Raw genomic sequence first — 18077 nt, forward strand, 5'->3', positions numbered from 1 at the left:
ACGCAGACGAGGTGCCTAACCTAAAGATGCCTACACTTGAAACATGCACTTGGGCTCTGTTTATTTTAGGTCCCTCATTCCCAATCAGGTCCCATCAGGGCATGGGGATTAGCACATTCCTCCTCCTCCTCCTCCAGTGGAGGCTTTCCTGCTTGCGGTGAGAGTGGGATGCCAGGCACGGGCATCCCTCTGAGCGGGCACCAGCTGCCAGCGCTGCCAGCCCAGCCGTCGGCGTCGTGCGGGGCTGCGATGGAGCGGGGTCTCGCAGCCCATCTCCAAGCTCACGCACAGTCCTTCCTCTGCAAGGCTCAGCCGCTTGACGGGACCGCAGGGACTCTTCTAGCTCGTTAGGAAAGGCAGGGAGGTGTGCGTTAGAGCAGCCTCAGCATCTGTAGAACCTTCGTGCCCAGCAGGCAGAGCCCAGTGCCCAGGCTTGGCAGCGTCCACCCCTTTGGGAGAGCCCAAACTTTCTGGAAGCTAATTGCAGGCAGTGCCAGGAGCTGCCGGGCATTGGGCTGGGAACGGCTCGTCTGGCTGCAGCGGGCAATGCTGCGTTTTTGGTGCTGCACCTTGTTTGTTTCTAAACCCTATGTATTTTAGTTGCGATGTAGGTTTTGCAGAGAAACGCCAAGAAAAAACTACCTCTGCGATTAAACAAGAGCCCCTCGCGGTGCTGCTTGGTGGGGAGGAGGCAGCTGCGCTCACGCTGCCGGCGTGCTGCCTGCCTGCCTGCGTGGCATGCTTTGCTGCCGGTGGCGGGAGGGTTTGTTCGTGTGGCACTTCTCCAGCCGTCAGACGGCTGTCAGCGCATGCCTGGAGCGGTCGGTGCCTTTTCCTGGTGCCCACCAGCAGAACTTGCCGAGCTTCCTCCGGACTGGGGGTGCTGGGAGCTGGAGTCCCTTCCCCGGGGTGATCCCTGCTCCGTCCCACAGCCGGGGAGGTGGGCTGCCCTTCCCCGGCGCTGAGCATGCCTTCCCCTCTCACGCGTGTTTGCAAGCAGGACGCGTGCATCTTCCTCTCCCTTTCCCCTTCCTCTTGTTCATTCCTTCTCCCCCTCTTTACTTTCTTTTTTCGTCTGCTCCCATCTGTCCTTCTCACATCAGGCTATTTTGGGGGTTGAGTTTCTCACTGTCAATATGGTAGGAACCGTGGTGCATCTCATGTCTTAGAGGATGAACGCCACTTCGGGAAACCTTCCCAAGCAGTTACCTTGCTTGATTCATTATAACCCCCCCTGCCTTGCCCCCGTCTTGGAGGCGCTTCAAGACCAGGGGCTAAAGGGCACTAAATCTGACGGCTCTCTACTCTGGCTCAGAGCCCCTGGTCTCGAAATGCCTCTGAGCCTTGCAAGTGGTTATTAAGCAGCCTGAAGCCAAGTGTGGTGTTGGCAGGTCATTACTTCTGTCTTTGTAACTTCCAGGGGCTTTAAGTCAAGGCATGATTTATTTATTTTTTTGCTTGGAAATGATGGCCGTAAATTGAATAGGAACTGCACGACAAGCAGTGAATTTTTAATACTCTTCATTTACCAAAATACCTCCCAGAAAAATCAGGAGACAGCAGCGAAGGCACGGAGCTGGCAGGGAGTTTGCTGGGATCTCTCTGCAAGCTCAGCTGAGCTGCTGCCATGCTTTGCTGCTCTCTCTTCCATCCGAGCATCTTTGAGCACTTGAAACCCAGGGACAGTATCTAGCCTCAAATTATCTGCGCGAGGCAGATGAGCTCAATGCCACTGAGATCCCGCAGCACCCTGGCAGAGCCGGGAGGAGAGCTGGGGCTCGGGGCCGGCTGCCTTCCCTTCCCCAGAGCCAAGGGGACTGGGTCTGCAGCCTGAATCCTTGGGGCAGTGGGGCGTGAGGGGTGCTGCCCGCATCCCTGCTCAGTTCGAGGGAGCAGAGCTGCCTTTGCTGGGGTGTGCTGGGGCCGGAGCCGGAGCCGAGGAGGCAGGACGGGGTGAAAAGGTGGCTGCTCAGCCGAGGAGCTGCTGCGCGGCGTGGGCGGGCAGGTGATTGCTCTCTCTTGTACATAAGCAAGGTGTATTAGTGGCTTTTGTTCTAATAATAAATACGCCATTGTCTCTTCACCTTCTAATAAAACCTTTCCATTTTTTAAGGGGCTGCAGCTTGAAACGCGATGACAGACTTGTCTCTGTAGCAGCAAAGTTTCTTCCCCCTCTGCTCCGCTCCTTTGTCTCATCCTTCCCTGCTCTGCCCCTCTCTCCAGGAGATGCTGTTTGTGCCAGCTGGGAGCTCAGCGTTGTGGTTTATGGTTTGCAGGGCTGAGACGAGGGGCTTCGGCTTTCCCTGTGCGAGTACGGCACTTCTCTCCCAGACCCCAGACTTTGGAGGGAGTAAAGGTTGGGCTCGCTGCCTGTGTCCTAGTTATCTTTCATGGTAGGAGGGAGGTGAGTCGAGGTTTGTCTGCACAAGGATACTCAGGGAGGCAGATCTGGATGAAATAAAAAAGTGAATTTAAAGTAGATTATCTAAAACACATTAAAAGTCAGTGTAACCTTTCTGACTCAGTTAAATGGCTTTAATTCTGTATATTGTAAATCTACTTTCTTTTCAAGTGAGACTGTGCACAAAAAAGGTTCATGCCGTTCTGCTAATCCCCTCTAGAAGTTAACATGGATTAATTGTCAGATAAGTGACACTGCAGACAAGTCCACAAAGGCTGGGGTGGAGTTTGAGGAGCAGCAAAGGGAGGATGCTTGTGCAGCCCCTCTGGTGCTGGGTTAGCAGCTCTGCTCGGGCCAGGTTTACACTTTTGAAAAGTTTTGGGGATCCAGAAAATAACTGTTTTTCAGATGAGAATTAGAGTGATTTTTAGTTTTCCTAAAAATTTTTCCGTATTTTCTCAGCAATTAGACTGTTTATGAGAATTTGGGTGCCTGGTGGGAAGAAGGAGAGGTTTCAGCGTGACATCTCACGGTTGCTTCTTCCCCCTGTGATCGGCACAAAGCAGCTAGTTCATTGGGAAGCCGACAGCACCTTTTTGTTACTATTTTATCACACAGAGTGGCCAAAGCCACTGCTGGGGAGGTTTGTGGTCTGTCCATCACTGGAGTCCCTTTTATTCATGCTGCGTTTTTGTGAGTGAGATGTTTATTCGCCTCGCAAGCCTGTGGCTTGCCTGTTTGGGAAAGGTGTCCTGGGAATCACTCTGGCTCATCCCGCTGCTCTGGGACCCATGGTGATGCCAGACCTTCGGGGTCTGCAGGACCCCATCGTGCTGTGTGATTAAATGGGCCATTGCTGGTTAGTTTTCAGGAGTGTTCTTCTGCCTTGGGGAGCTGCAGCTGAAATAAGCCCCTGCTCGTACAGTCTTCCCAGTTGCCAGCTGGCAGTATAATAGGAGAAAACCAAATCATTTGCTGTTTCTTTCCCATAAACATCTCTGCGAGACATAAAAGGCTCCTGTGCAAAACCAAACGCGGGTGGAGGGGCTTGAGCAGCCCCTGCTGCTAATGTGGGATAATCCAATTTGGCTGGAGGGAGGTGAGCTGACAGGGCTCCTTCCTGGGGCTACGCTTTCCTCTGGCTTGCAGCTGGAGAAAATCTGGGTTGTTTGTCACTAATAAATGCCAGGGCTGCTCCGAGGGACGGCGCAGCTGATAGACCCACCCCGGGGCTTGTTACCGCTGGGAGAGATGGTGCGAGAGAGCACTTGGGTGTGAGCCGACTTACTGCTCCGTGATCATCGCACCAGCAAGTTAGAAATTAGAAGGTCAGGGGGGCGAAGGTGGCAGGTCAACGGCTTTCTTTTCACAAGCGGATTATTTGCGGGCAAGGCTGGGTGTGCGGCCCCAGGGGCACAAACCCAGGCTGGGGGGGTTCCTGCAGGAGCCCCCTTGGGCTCCTGGGAGGTCAGGAGCGATGGCCAAGGCTTGGCCAGGGCTGAGCCTGCAAAGCGGAGGTGGGAACCCCCAGCTCTCCCTGCAAGCAGCCCCAGCACCTCCTGCCCCCGCGGCCCCCCGAGCAGCTCCCCGGGGAGGGCCGGTGGCTGGGCTCGTGGGGAAGCGGGGCTGCATGGGAGCCTCTTGTCTAGACAGAGCATCTCCTCAGCTCCCCCAGCTCCATCCCTCAAGGTCCTCCGGCATCTCTCCCAAGCTGAGAATCTCCCCCAAGCTGAGCATCTCCCGTGGGTCTCCTGGGTCTGATGTGGGGGGACGTCGCTGTCGGTGTCACCCGGGATGGCGGCTCCGGTCGGCACAGCCTGCGCACTCTGTGGGCGTTTCGGCTTTGGGGCGACGGGTTCCTCCCTGCTGCCTTCACACAGATAATAAAAGAAGAGGAGTAGCAAACTAAATCATGCCGCAGGGAGGCCCTCAGCTCGGGGATGAATTAGCTTTCCTTTGGACTCACATTTTAATTGAAATGTCAATTTATTGCTTTTATTTAGTTTGAACTATGCTGGAGTGCTGTGGACTCATAAAGCACAAAGTAAAATAAAAGAAAAACCTTTACGAGCTGCAACTGCCCCCTTCGCTTTGGTTATATTTCTCGATTGCCCTGACTCACGTTAAGTAAGGACAGGAAAGAGGGCACTGCTGGACACTGGGAGGCAGGGAAGGGCTCCAGCTCAGGTGACAGGGACCCATGGCCATCTGCAGGGATGGATATGTCTTGAAAAGAGTGTTGGTTTTGCAAAGGGAATTTTTTTCTTTGCAGCTGCAATTGCTTTGTTTCTTAGCACTGTGCTGCTGGCTGGCTGTGGGATGTACAGTACACGAGCACGGTCCCTTCGCCTCCCACCCGCTCTGTGTTCTTCTTTCTCCCCCTGCCATGACCCCCCCATGTTACCCTCATCATTCTTTTCTGTTCCTTTATTTTATTTTGTTTTCCCTTCTCTGGTTATCACCTGTGTCTGTAAAATCAGCTCTGTGAAGGTGTACATAGGAGAAAGGGCATGTTAGTTCCTAAAACCACCCCAACCAGCATCTTTCAAAATCTAATTTCTCCACAGAAAGTGAGACACTGATTTGAGACAGAGCAGCGATGCAGTTTGCGAGATTCATTAAAAGAAACCCCCCAAAATCATACAAAATATTTTTATCTGTGGAGCTGAGTCCTTAAAGGGGCCGTACACTGGCAAAGCCACCAGAGCATCGCCAGGTCCCCAGCATCCCCACCCGGGGACGTCAGCAGGGACACGTCCCAGGCACGGCGCGACCCCCGGCCGAGCACTTGGGCGGTCGCTTGTCCCTCCGGCATTGGCGTTCCCCTGGCACAGCTCCGGCTCTCGCGCTGGTTTCTGCCTGGCAGCTGTACGTTTCCCTCACCTCCTGTGATGCTCTCGCTCTGTAGGCCACACGCCGAGGACTTCAGCGTGGATTCCTCCTTCTCGCAGTAAGTGCACCGCACGCGTTTTCTTGCGCCGGCGCTGCGGGGAGGGGTGTGAGGGCTGCTGTGGCACCGCCGGCCCCAGGGACCGTCACTCTTCCACTGGGGAAAAGCCAACCACGTTCTCCGGAGAGCAAAACCCCCTTGCCGTTTGGGGTGTTTGTGCGGTTTGTGTGTGCATGGTGTCTCATGAGCCAAGTATTTTGGGCAGTACCTGCCGCCAAGAACAGCGGTTAGCCTTGACTTTAAATTAGTGGTAGATTATTCTGCTTTTAAGGGAGTTGATAAGCACGAGGTTGGTTTTTTACTGCTCTTGGCACCAAGGAGTTGTGTACAGGACTGGCAAACCCTTCTGAAAGAGCAATGGTTCCCACCATGGGGAAGACTAGTTGCGCTCAGAGACAGACAAGTTTCTTGGTGAAGAAGTGATATCTTTGGCAGCAAATTGGTGATTACCCATTAGCGATGAGCTCCATGCGCAGACTCTAATTAAACAATCCAGATTCATCAGCAGAAGCAATTATAGGAGCAGACTCATGAGTCTATTGCAACATCCAATGTTGCAAAACAAATAAGCCAAACAAAACACAGCGTGTTATTCCATTGCTGCTTCTCTTTCTGGGTTTTAATCTTTTTAATTATTATTATTCTATTAAGAGCAAGTGATGCCACTGCCCGGCCGCAAGCAGCATGGGGCCAGGGCTGGGGCTGCTCCGTGCATCCTAGTGAGGCTGTCGAGACCTTGGATGGGAAATGCAGCGGGAAGATGACTTGGGGGATGAGCGTGTCCTTGCCCAGGACCCATCGCTGGGGATGCGTGTCCTTGCACAGTGCCGAGCGAGAGCCCTCTGCCCCCGCGGGGGGAGGCCTGGATCAGGCCCCCGCATAGCACATCATTACTGGCAAGGGCTCCCCATCCGCCCTGGCTCAGCACCCAGCTTTGGGAGCAGGCTGTGGGCCGAGGCCCACTCCCCACTTGCTGCAGGCGTGTGGGTAGGGTTGCACGTGGGCACGGCACGGAGCCCCTCGGTGCTGCCCTGGCTCCTCTCGGATGTATTTGCCTTGTGTACCTTTCCGCGGTGCACGCTTGTGCCGATTCCCAGAGCAGCGCTGTCCCCCGGGAATGGCCTCGACCCGGGGTTCCCAGCCCGGGGAGGCACCGGAGCAGCCCTTGGGTGAAGCAGGGTGTCCCGCTTCACCCCGGAGCTGAACTCGCATTTTCGGGGGCGTGGGGTGCTGCCGGGTCGGTGCCGCGCTGCCGGCCCCGCCGTGCATCACCGCCCCTTGCTCTTTGGTACCGAGGGCACTTGCATAGAGATATCTTCAACCCCCGAGTGCATCCCCGCTGCCTCCAGTGCTTGCTTTGGTGCCTGAAAATGAGCTCCACACCTGCTAAATACAGTTGGAGAGAGATGATAGCTGCCTTCGGGAACAAGGAATTGATGAACTCTTGCAACATAAAAATCCCATTTTCATTGCAGTGTCCTCCCTAATAAAAAACCAGGAAGAAGCCCAGCAGCAGATTTCTTTTTTATCACTACAGATTCATGTACCCTTTCCTGCAGTGTGTGTCAGGGCTGGCCCTTGCCTGTGTCCCGGCTCAGCAGAGCCCTTGTGCCCTCAGCGTGGTGCCTCCTGCCCAGCCTTTGTCCCACCAACACCGGAGTGCTTGTGCGGATGAGTTCAGGGCATCGTTCATCTCATGGTGCAGGGTGAGTGGCTGTGAAGACTGGCGTGTGAAGCCAGCCTTGGCCTTGGGCAGAGTTTTTCCAGAAGCGGCTGCTTGGAGCTTGCTTTTCATCCCCCCAAAATAAAATTGCAGTATTACTGCTGGAGCCAGGATGCCATTACCTGCATCCAGCTGTGTTTAATTTGCTGCAGAGTGGTTGGCAATATCGCTCCTTTCTTTGGGCAAAAATCACACTCCATAATAAAACAGGAGATGCTTTTTTTTCCAATTTATTCCCATGATAAATGCACGAAATCTTGAAGAAACAAGTTTTTGAGCTGGTCCTGGGGCAATGTGTGCCACAGCATCCTGGTTCCCAGTGCAGCGTGTCTATTGGTGTGGGACTCAATTTTGCTAATCATCGTTCGTGATGTGCCTCGGCATGTGCTCTGCCCGGAGCAGCTCAGCCAGCTCATTCCTGGTGCTGCGTGAGCCCTGGCTTGGAGTGCTCCATCAGTCCGGTGGGGCCACCCCGGCAGCTTGGCCGAGAGGCCGGAGCTGGCGGGAGCAGCTGCCTTCCTGCGGGGCTGCGACGGTGCCACGGTGGCTGCGACAGTGCCACGGTGGCTGCAGTGGTGCCACGGTGGCCACGATGGTGCCTGTGAAAGGCTGATGCAGGACCTGCTGAGTGCCTCGGGGCTGGGTGCTGCCACAATCTATGGGGTTCGTCTGGGACTGTGCAGGATGAGGAGGGAAGTGGCTTCAGTATTGCACCTACTAAGGGACGGGAGACAAGAGTGATTCGTAGAAAACGGGCAGATTTCCTCTGTTTGCAATACGTGGCCTTTGGGACCATGCAGGCTCTCGCCCTGGTCTCCCGGGTGCTCTCAGGTACCTCCCAGGCGCTGAAACCTTCACCCTGAGAGAGGTCTCCCCTCTCCCCTTCCCTGTGCGGGTCAGCAGCATTGGCCGGGGGGGCTCTTCCCCCCAAAGCGGGGAGAGGCGAGCGATGCCGCGGCTCCCAGTCCCTCTCCGGTTACTTTTGTGCTTTCTTGTTTAAAAATGTGCCAGAGGTTTGTTGGAGAAGCTGCTGCAGTGAGAGATGTTCAGGGGTGTTTGATAAACCCCTGGAGAAGCTGAGCTACTGATGGAGGAAAGCTCCCGGCCGCGGTGCTGGTGAGCGTGCTGGCGGTGCTACACGGCTCGGTGGGAGGGTGACGGGGTGTCCGCGCCACGTTCGGCTTGCAGCACAGCCGAGCCTGGAGCTTGCAGAAGAGGCAATGAAGCAAAACCAGGCAGCAGATTTTGCAGAGCCCCTGTGGTGGGCTGCTCCCTGCCCGGCTGCCCGGTGCATGGGGGGCATGCAAGGGGGTGCGGTGGGAGATGCCCCCCCAGAGCCGTGCAGCCCCATGTGGTTTTGAAGCCGTTTTCTTGCACGCTCGCCGGTGCCGAGCCGGTACAGCCTTGTTGAAACCCACAACCCTCCTCCTTTGAGTAATTGTTCAATTACTGCTTATTGAGTGTGGGGGCAGCCTGTTCCCTGTTTCTCACTTTGGCAGGCGCCCAGGTTTTCTATACGCACACAGCCGTACAGCTATTCCCTCTTCCCACCTCAAAACTGTGCGCTGGGAGCAGCTCAGCGAGCTGGGAGCTCTGGTGGGAAGGGCCGTAGCTGTCCCCTGTCCTCTACTCATCCCAGGATAGATGGAGGATGGCAAACGCGTAGATCACAGAGGTGGTGTTCAGTACACAAAGCTCACTCGGTGTCATCTGTCTTGCTTTAGCTTCTGTACCCGAACGCCTGTTACCGTCAGGGAAAACGGTGGAAAAAAGGAAAGAGCATCTCCGAAGGAAATCAGGAGGGCTGGCAGCTGCGGGAGATGTACCTGGGTAGTTCGTGTGGTTGCCATCAGCAGGTGTCTGAGCCGTAGGCTGGCTGGTTCGGTGGTTTATTTGGGAAGAACTTTGGCTTCCACTTGGCTTCCCCTGATGCCCCGCGGGGCCGTGCTGGCACCGGCCGCCCTCTGTGCCGGACCGGCAGCAGCCCGGCCGGGATGCGGTGCCTTTAGCAGCACCCTGCCTTTTGCACAACATCCCCTGCCATTCCTTGTGCTGCAGGATGCTGAGAGGGGAAACGTTGCAGACCTGCACTTCAGCGCTGCTCCTCACCTTCCTCTGCCCGGGGCCGCACCTGGTACCCACAGCCCATCCCCAGTGAGCCCACCTGGGCCATCAGCACGTTTCTTTAATTTCAGCTATTGTATGCCACAGCCGCATTTCTTATGTATTTTGACCGCTGTGGTTTTGCAGGGAGGATGCAGAGCTGTCCTCCGGGCTCAGCCAGAGTGGGGGGTCAAGTGGGGTCTCATTTGAGAGTACACCGTCTTGGCAGAAGTGGGTGTTGGCAGCCACCAGATTGCAGAGTTTTTGGTTTTGTTTTGGTTTTTTTCCCCCCATATCTCTGAAGAGTCTCATTTGCATCCCACTACATGATGGGGGAAGTTTCTTGAGAAATTTCCTGGAACAAGAATGGCATTTCCCACCCAGCCAGAGTGTGAGAGCAAGGATTGGATCTGCGGAGAGATGCTGAGATTGTTTTCTTGTCTTTCAAGAGCCATATTTTTTTGTAAGATACCCTTCTCATGGCAAGAAGTCTCTGTTACAAAATAGAACAAAAACTCCCTGGGCACCTAAGCCCTTTTTTGGAAAGCAGCAGGGCAGCAGGGAGGCTTTGGGCAGCGTCCCAGCGCAGGGGGTGGCAGCTCGCTCCTGTGGCCGGCCGGTGGATTTTGGAGCCGTCTCAGTTTTCAGGCCATGCCTGGTGGCTGTCACATGCCGCGGGGACCGGAGGGGAGCTGCCTGCGCCCGACTGCCCATGTAAGTCTCCCGGGGACGCAGAGCTCGGGGGTACGTCTCCGTCCCCCGTCCCTGCCTGCGCTGCCCGTGCGGGTGAGCCCTGGCGTGGGGCTGCACGTGGGTTGCTATTTTTCGTGGTTTACTTGTCTTTAAGGGGAGCGTGTTTATCCCCAGCTCTCTGGGGAAGGCACAAGTATGGAGCTGGGGCTGCGCTCCTCAGTGTCTATTTTAATGCCGTCGAGCCGGGCTGTGCTCGTCCCGGTCTTGCATCCTGCACTTTTCCGAAAAAACTATTGTGTCTTTTTTGGGAACTCATCATCTTAGAACAAACTGCCTCCAATCTTAGATTAATAAAGTACAATAAATAACCGAACAAAGAAAATGAAATTGCTCAGGCATTATGAAGTGCATAATAGCGGTAATTACACTTCCAAGCAGAGGGCTTGTAACTAAACTTGTACCGTGATGATTATCTGTGGCCCGGGGAGGTTCAGCCGGGGCGAGGCGGGGGGAGCGGTGTGCTGCCTGCTCCCTTCCCGCAGGGCGTGCTGCTGCCTGCACCCCTCGCTGCTGCCTGCACCCCTCGCTGCTGCCCGGGCTGGGCTGGGACCACGCTGCCCGGCCGGTGGGAGCGATGCCGGGCTGGCAGGAGAGATGCCCGGCCATGGCAGCGGGGAGGGGGCAGTTTGAATGGCCCAGCTTGGCCGAGCTGCTGTGAAGGCAGAGCCAGTCGGGGTGTGTGTTTTGGGGTGGTAATGCAGTCGGAGTTTAGCTTGATTTTTATTTGAAGTTAACTTCTTGACAACAAAATTCAAGAGTATATTTTAGAGGGTACAATCTCCTTCCCTCAGCTGGAAGTGGAGTAGGAGCTTTGATGCTTTTGGGTGGTTGCTGCTGCCTGGTAAAAGCCATCGCTCGCTCGGTGGGTCGATGCTGGGGTGTTGGGTTAACCTGGTGCCTGCAGAGCGGGTGCAGTGTCGGACCGGGGCAGTGTCCTGGTCCCCGTCATGCCGAGCCCTTGCTCTGCCCTCCCTCCTCCTCCAGACAGAGCCACGGGCGCTGCCGGGGCTCGGCAGGGCATCGGCCCGCAGGGGCCCATACGGCTCCAGGGGCTCAGCCCAGACAGCAGCGAGGGCAGGTTGTCTGCACAGGAATGTGTTCTTTCTATGTTCTATTGCTTCATCTCTTAGCAGTGATAAATACCCCCTTTCCCCTCCAAGACCTGCTTCAGTTGCTTTCCAAGTGTTTCTTCTTCCTGCAGCCATTATGATGGATAAATACATGGGCTACTTTTTGTCACAAAAAGTTAGATCTCTTCTAATCATTCAGGTCTCTTATCCATCAGTGTTTATATTCATAGTCTCGAGGTGGGCTGCAACACTATAGATCAGCAAACCATCTGTCTGGCGACAGAGATTTATATTGCTGTTTGTTTCTTTGGTGTGGAAGTGAATGTCTGGGAGAGGAATCGTGCTCCCTGAAGTCTCCCTCTCCTCGATGCACTTAATCCTCAGGGACTCTGATGAATGGGGTGCCCAGCGCTCACGACAGAGCTGAAGGGCAGTTCCTGGCATTTCCTGGGTATTTTTAATAAGGAGAAGGAACAATTAGTTTGTGTGTGCAGTGTCGTGAGCAATTACGGCAGCTGATTTATGCCCTGACACAAATAAATTATTTGCCAAGTCTGGCTTTGGGAACAATTAATTTTAACACGTGTTAAACCTGCGCTTATGAAGCTCTGCGTTTATGGCTGCTTGCTCCTAAGGCATCGTGCTGGCTGAGCCAGCGTTCATAAATTGTCCTGCTCGCTCCCCAGCGCTCACCGTCCCCGCAGCAGGGTCCGTGGTTGCCCACCCGCCTGCCCGCTCCCTTCTTGTGCCAGTGAGTGCGGCTGGTGAACACGCAGTGGGTTCGGTGCAAATTCCCCCGGCTGCCCTCCCTGCTCCTTGGGCTGCCCGGTCCCCGCGAGCATCGGGGCCCCAGGGGAGACGCAGGCTCAGGTCCTGTCCCTGCTGCTGCTGGCTGGGGATGTTTGGGGTGAGGTGTGTTCTCGGTGAGCCCCCACAGCTGCTGCCTCAGGTGCATTTGTGTTTTAGCATTTTTCTTCAGCTGATGCTATGAAATGTCCTGGCGAGTAGCGACACGCTCGCATCGCTGCTGATGGGCTTGCTGAGTGCTGCCAGCCATACCTGGGCATCCTTCCCCTTGGCATTCTAAGCAGCACACATGCCAAATATCTTAACGGGGTTAGTGACTGCCCCACCGAGGCTGTTGGTTATTGTCACCTCCGTTACGGAGCTGCTCGGTGCCTGACGTCCTGCCAAGGGACCTGGGCAGGGCACGGGGGTCCGCAGAGGACATGCCTGCAGGTGGGCAGCAGGAGCTCAGCGTTTGCTTCCCAGTTAAGGCTCCTGATTTCTTTCCTCTCCAGCACCGTTGATGGGGACAAGGTGACCCTGCAGCGTGGAGCCCCTCGGCTCTGCCCGCAGCAGCTCTGGAGCCGGCGGGGCTCAGGCGGCTGCATCTCACCCACCTCCCCGGCTGCACCTGGTCCAGGCTGTGCTGCTCCAGCAGCGTTAGGGAGATGCTGAAGGACGAGGCTCTCGGAGCGGGTCAGCCACCCCCAGCCTGTCACCCGGTCCCCGCCAGCCACCAGACCAGGCAGCTGCCGGTGGTTCCCGCTGCATCACTCCAAGGGAGGCTAAGCCAGAGAGTGGTTACTGGCTTATGGCAGAAGCATGCAAAGTTTGATAGTCCGTATAAAATTTTATCCCAGCTATCGTGCCTGAGGTGATGGGTTTCTCTCTGTGCGTTTGCTTTTTGTACATAAGAGCCTTGTAAATTAAAAATCTGACTTTTCAACCTGATAAGGGAGTCCGTGAGAAGCCCCGAGGAGCTCTCAAGTGTGTGCCTTGCTTTTTACATGCTGGGCAGTTTGCCCACAAGCAGTCAGGCTGGCTGTGAAATGCCAGCGGGCGCCGGTGGGTATCAAGACGAGGGACTTCTGAGCAATGAGGGTCTCATAAAACCCTTTCCCAGTATGCTGCCCGATCAGCTCAGCAGTAACGCTCAGTAAATATTTGTTTATCCCTCTGTTGTCAGAGTGTGTAGCAGCTGCTTTCCAATAAATCACGATTCGGTGGCGTGTGCCAGGCAGCACGCTCGGCTGGAGTTGGCACCATGTGTGCACTGGGGTTGCACAGGCAAAATAGAAGGGGAAGATAGGTTTAATGACTCTCACTGTGAATTTGCTCGCTTTGGTCTATGCCTTGGCTTGGTAATATGCCTGATTAATGAGATCTTGATGACCTCTTCCAGGCAGTTAAAAAAATAGTGATAATAGTAGCGCTTACTTAACAGACTTGTTGAATACAGCGAAATACGGGAAATGGCTAATTCATTGCACTTAACTCCATTACCAGCTGTAACAGTAATGAACAGACTGTCTTGCTCAGAGACTGAAGCCGAGGCATCAGAAAACCATCTCTTTTTTGCCTGCACTTAGCAGGCAGGAGTGTAATTTATAACGCTGCCTAGTGTGAATAAGTGAGTTTGCAAAGGGCTGCGGGCGTTTCTAAAGTAATAGGAGAGGTGGGTGGCAGATGAGCTGAGCAGGGACCAGTTTCTCCTGCACACCCTTAATCCGGGTCTGCTTGATCCCAGACCCCACTGACATCCGTGGTGAGGAACCTCCAGCCTTGGTGAGGCTTTCCCCCATCCACGCGGCTGTGGGCATCCACCGGCACGGCGGGAGCGGCAGGAGGGCTGCGGATGGGGGTCGGTAATGGAGACTGGAGCAGCTGAAGATGAAGAAGTGCCCGTGGTGGTCGCAGCGGTGGACGGGCCATTTTCAGTTTCACCTGCAGCTCCTCCCTGCCAGTTTCTACAAAGTGCCCCGGTGGGCAGCTCCCTGCCACGGCGCCTTGTCCCTGTGCCACAAGTCACCAGCGGCTCCGAATGCCAAGTGACGTTGGGAGTTGGTTGGCAGCTCCTGTTTTTTTCTGGAATGGCCAAATGCGGTAGCTTAGCAACAAAGGGAATTTTTCTCCTTTTAGATCAGATTTGTTTTTTAACAGCTTCAGTGCTGAATGTTGCTCCTACCCGGACAGAGCCAGGGCATGGGCGTACCGGGGATGTCACCCTCGCCGGCTCCTGCTCTGGTGCAGCCACAGAGGATCGGAGCAGATAAAACATTGCTGGGGGAGACTGCTCCAAGGCTACCGCTTTTCTGAGGGGCTTTGAATGTTGTAAAGCGTGCGGGAAAGGAGAAGTTTGCAAGTCCGATGTCAGCTGGTTGCACGTGAATGAAAGCAAGCCCTCAACCCAAAGCAGATTTGCCCCCATGGGTCACATTTGCTGCTTTGGCAGTTGTCGATGCACCATGTCCTGGTGCTCACGGCTGGTGGTACCAGTGATTTGGTACTGTGGGAGAAGCTGGGAGCCTGGGGCTGAGCCCGGGGTCTGCTGTGGGCTGTTCTGGGGGGTCACCCAGCCGGGATGGGGGAACGGAGCTCTTGTGGGGCTCCAGGTCTGACCTGCCACCCTGCTGATGGTCTCCTCTGGGTGCTTTCCCCTCAGGGTGCAGGTCGAGTTCTACGTGAATGAAAACACCTTCAAGGAGCGGCTGAAGCTCTTCTTCATCAAAAACCAGCGATCGAGTGAGTGTTCCATGCGCAGAGTGAGCGTCTGCCGGGAGAAACCAAACCGAGCCCGAGCTCCAGAGCTGTGCTCTGAACTCGTCATGGGACGAGAAGCCATTGCCATCTGCTGGTGGCTGTTTCCCTGAGTGTCCCCAGTGCTGGCTGCCCAGCCCAGGGCTGCCGCTGCCTGTTGGCCTTTGTGTTGGGTGTTGGCCAACTTGGTTTGGGGGGAACGCGGTTGAACGGGGACTAAGGGATGCTGCCTGCCACCTTTGCTTGCTGGGGACAAACACAGCATGGGAACCAGCTGGGACAAGTTGGCCGGGAGCAGGGTGGGTGTTGGGAGCTGCTCGGGGGGGGGGGTCAGGGAGCAAATGTCCCCATCACAGAGCTGGCGATGCTCCCCCAGCCCGCAGGGAGGTCAGCGGCTGTGGGGACAGCCAAGGCAGGCTGTGAGTTACCCTCTCCTGCTTCAGCCATCCGGGTTAATATCCATTGACTAATGGTGTTTTTATTTTCTTTCTCTGAGATGTCATTAGCTGTCTGGAGGGAGTCTGCTCGTTAATTTATAAATTCACATTTTCTTTTCCTCCCTGCATCCTGTTGTCTTGTTAAAAAGCTGGAGCATAGCACAACAGGGTGCCCACGGGGAAGTTTTTAATGAAAATGTGATGAATTTCTCACTTGTAATTTGAGTAATAACCCGATGAACTGGCTGGGGAGGGAGACCGGATAAAGCAGCAGCTTTTGCTCGCCGTCCCTCCTCCTGCAAGCTGTTTGCAGTGCGGTGAGCAGAGTGGGGTCCTGGCCCTGCCTATCTGATGCTTTTTAATGGATGCCTGTTAATGAGGGGATACACTCCAGCAGCTCCTCATTTGTCTCTCACATCTATCGGGGCCAGCAAGGAGCTGACTCATCGTTGCTTATTTCTATATTGGTTTCCTATATATCTGACACTGGGTAGGATGTGTAGAGCCCCGGGCAAAGCATGAGCAACACCCTACAAAACTTGTAGGAAACTAAAGGTGCTGTGCTGTGGGGTGCCCGGGGCGTGCTGCCTGGCCCACGCCGTGCTCCCCTCTGCCGCAGGCCTGAGGATCCGGCTCTTCAACTTCTCGCTGAAGCTGCTCACCTGCCTCCTGTACATCGTCCGCGTCCTGCTCGACAACCCGGAGGAGGGCATAGGCTGGTGAGTGCCCCCCCCGACACCGCCGGGCTCCCCAGCCCAGCCTGGGCAGTGGTGAGCGTGGGTGCGGTGGCAGCCACTCGCCGGGTGCGAGGATGCACGACGGATGGCTTTTCTCACTCCAGCTGTTTGAATCGGTAGTTTAGCAAAACTCGCCGGCCCTGGTGGGCTTTGCTCCCTGCTCAAGCCCCACGGAGTGGCATGTGGGCGTCTGCTGGCCCCGCACGGCGCACGGGGAAAAGGTGGTGGAAAAATTCAGCGTCACGTTCATTTCCAAATGTTGTCTGGCTCTAACAGTCAGGGGTGCAACGTGGCCTTCAGACACAGGCAAGAGCTCATGACTTCAGTGAATCACCGTGCAAGTATTTCCTGAACGCTGATGCCCTTGAAGACACTTATGCTAAATCCCATTTAAGCATTTGGGAAGGAAATACATTGTGCCATTTAGATCCCCGAGGTGACAGATGATTACATACATCAGCTTTGCTCTGGGTTTCAGTAAAAGCCTATTTTTAATATGTCCTTGCTTTGTTTAGCTCACATACAGTGTGGGTTTTTTTTTTTTCAAGAGCTAGGAGAATTAGCAATTTGATTTTCTCTTTGTAAAGGTTGCAGACTACTGAGTACATCTGCGTGGTCCAAAAGTGGTTTCAAACTTGCAAGAATTAAGCATGACACAGACACACATCCTTGAAAGGTTTAGCACAGCTGCCGTTCGGGGCAGTCCACTTTCCTGAGGGTTTGTAGCAAAATAAACCCTGGCCAGTAGGAATGCATCCCTTGCAGCAAGACAGGGGGAGAATTTGGCTTCAGCACTGCCTGCCTGGCAGGCTGCTCGGGCCCAGCTAGCCTTGTCCTAGAAGCCGAAGCTCGGTAGTGTTTGCTAATTGTAACCTGGTAATTAATTCCCAGCTGCAGCCCTGTGTTTGAGGACTGTGCCCAGGGAGCCCTGTGCCTGGCCAGCATCAGTGTTTTGCAGCATCTCTGGTACGGGCTGAAGTACCTGGCGGGTCTTATTCTCCAGTAGTAAGATGTTAAAAACTGCCTGGGTGAGATAGGCTCCTGTGGAAAGCCCTGGCTACAGGGACCAGCGTGCATTTGGACCCGTGGGAGTGTTGTCCAGGGGCCTCCCCCAGCACCAGGACAGTGCGGCGAGGGCACCCCATGAGCCCGGGGAGTCCACGCCAGCACCCCTTTTCCTTCCTCCCCCCCGCTGACTGCTTTCCCCTGCTTTGTCTTTCTCTTCTCCTAGCTGGGAATGCGAAAAGCAGAATTACACGGCATTCAACCAGTCCACAAAGATAAACTGGTGAGTCAAGAGTCGCTCCAGTGCTGGGGTCTGGCTCTGCTGGGACGTGGGGACACAGCGATGGACGTGGCTGGTGCTGGCAGCTGCCCGTAGCAGTTTTTTGGTCATGGGGCTGCTCGAGGGATGTGGAGCAGCATCCCAGGATCACATCAACTGACAAGTGCCTGTGGTGCACCCTTGGGAATGGCTTATTCCCAGTGTAGAGGCTGCTTGAACAAACCGTGCGGTAAGAAACACCAGCACCAGTCCTGTGCTGGATCCTGCATCAGTGATGGCCTCAGATTTGCATTTGGTGGGGGGTAAAGGTTGGGCTACAATTAGTTGGGCTACAGTTTAGATCCAGTTTGAATTTTCTTCGCAGGTCACACATCTTCTGGGTGGATAGAAAAATGCCACTGTGGGCTGTGCAGGTGAGTGCCCAGACCTCAGGCATGGTCATGCAGGAGTGCAGCAGGAGCTGGGGTTTGAGCTCTGCCACCAGCGGGTCTCTGCGCATCCTCTGCCCGCAACAGCGAGGGGCAACGGGTTGTCTTGGGTGAGCAGAAAATGAGCCGGGGCTTCTGTTGGGAGCAGCCACGTAGCCCTGGGTGAAAATCCTGGGGGCTGATAGGAGAGGACAAGCTGTAGGAAGATAAAATCATGAGGCTGGCTCAACTCCTCCCCAGCCTGGATGCAGCTGTACCCCTAACAGGCTATTTTCAGGCCGGGCAGCTGCCTGGGGAATCGCTTGCAGGAGGGTTGAGCGCCCGTCGGCTTCTGCTCAGGGCTACCCGCACGCCTGCTGCTCGTGCGTGGCAGACGTTCACACGTCTAACCCAAACGGGTGCAGGGAAAGCAAACAAACAAGCCCTCGTCTGCATTACCCACGGGCTCCTCGTCACGCAGGGCAGGGAGGGCTCGGCAGAGCTCTGAGCGACTGACGATGCGTCGAACGAGCCCTCAGCAGCCTTTGCCTGTCTGTCTCTGCAGGTCAGCATAGCTTTAATCAGCTTTCTGGAGACCATGCTGCTCATCTATCTCAGCTACAAGGTGAGTGCCTGGGGCGGGCGGTGGACAGGGATGTGCCCCCTGG

At 55.3% G+C, this 18077-nt stretch overlaps 1 protein-coding gene across 10 annotated transcripts in view; it reads left to right on the top strand.

Moving 5' to 3' along the window:
• Nucleotides 1–18077, top strand: part of KCNT1 (potassium sodium-activated channel subfamily T member 1) — an 89371-nt gene that overhangs the window by 48968 nt on the left and 22326 nt on the right. For 7 of the 10 annotated variants that reach the window (XM_052815480.1, XM_052815483.1, XM_052815482.1 and 4 more), the window contains 5 exons: nt 14449–14528; nt 15600–15699; nt 16949–17005; nt 17367–17415; nt 17975–18034. In XM_052815480.1, the coding sequence (XP_052671440.1) occupies nt 14449–14528; nt 15600–15699; nt 16949–17005; nt 17367–17415; nt 17975–18034 (346 nt within the window). Of the gene's footprint in view, nt 1–5309; nt 5352–9854; nt 9892–14448; nt 14529–15599; nt 15700–16948; nt 17006–17366; nt 17416–17974; nt 18035–18077 lie in introns of those variants that run through there. The other 3 variants (XM_052815484.1, XM_052815487.1, XM_052815489.1) reach the window with 2 other exon arrangements.

Source organism: Harpia harpyja, chromosome 19, assembly GCF_026419915.1.
Source record: "Harpia harpyja isolate bHarHar1 chromosome 19, bHarHar1 primary haplotype, whole genome shotgun sequence".
NCBI classification, from domain to species: Eukaryota; Metazoa; Chordata; class Aves; order Accipitriformes; family Accipitridae; genus Harpia; species Harpia harpyja.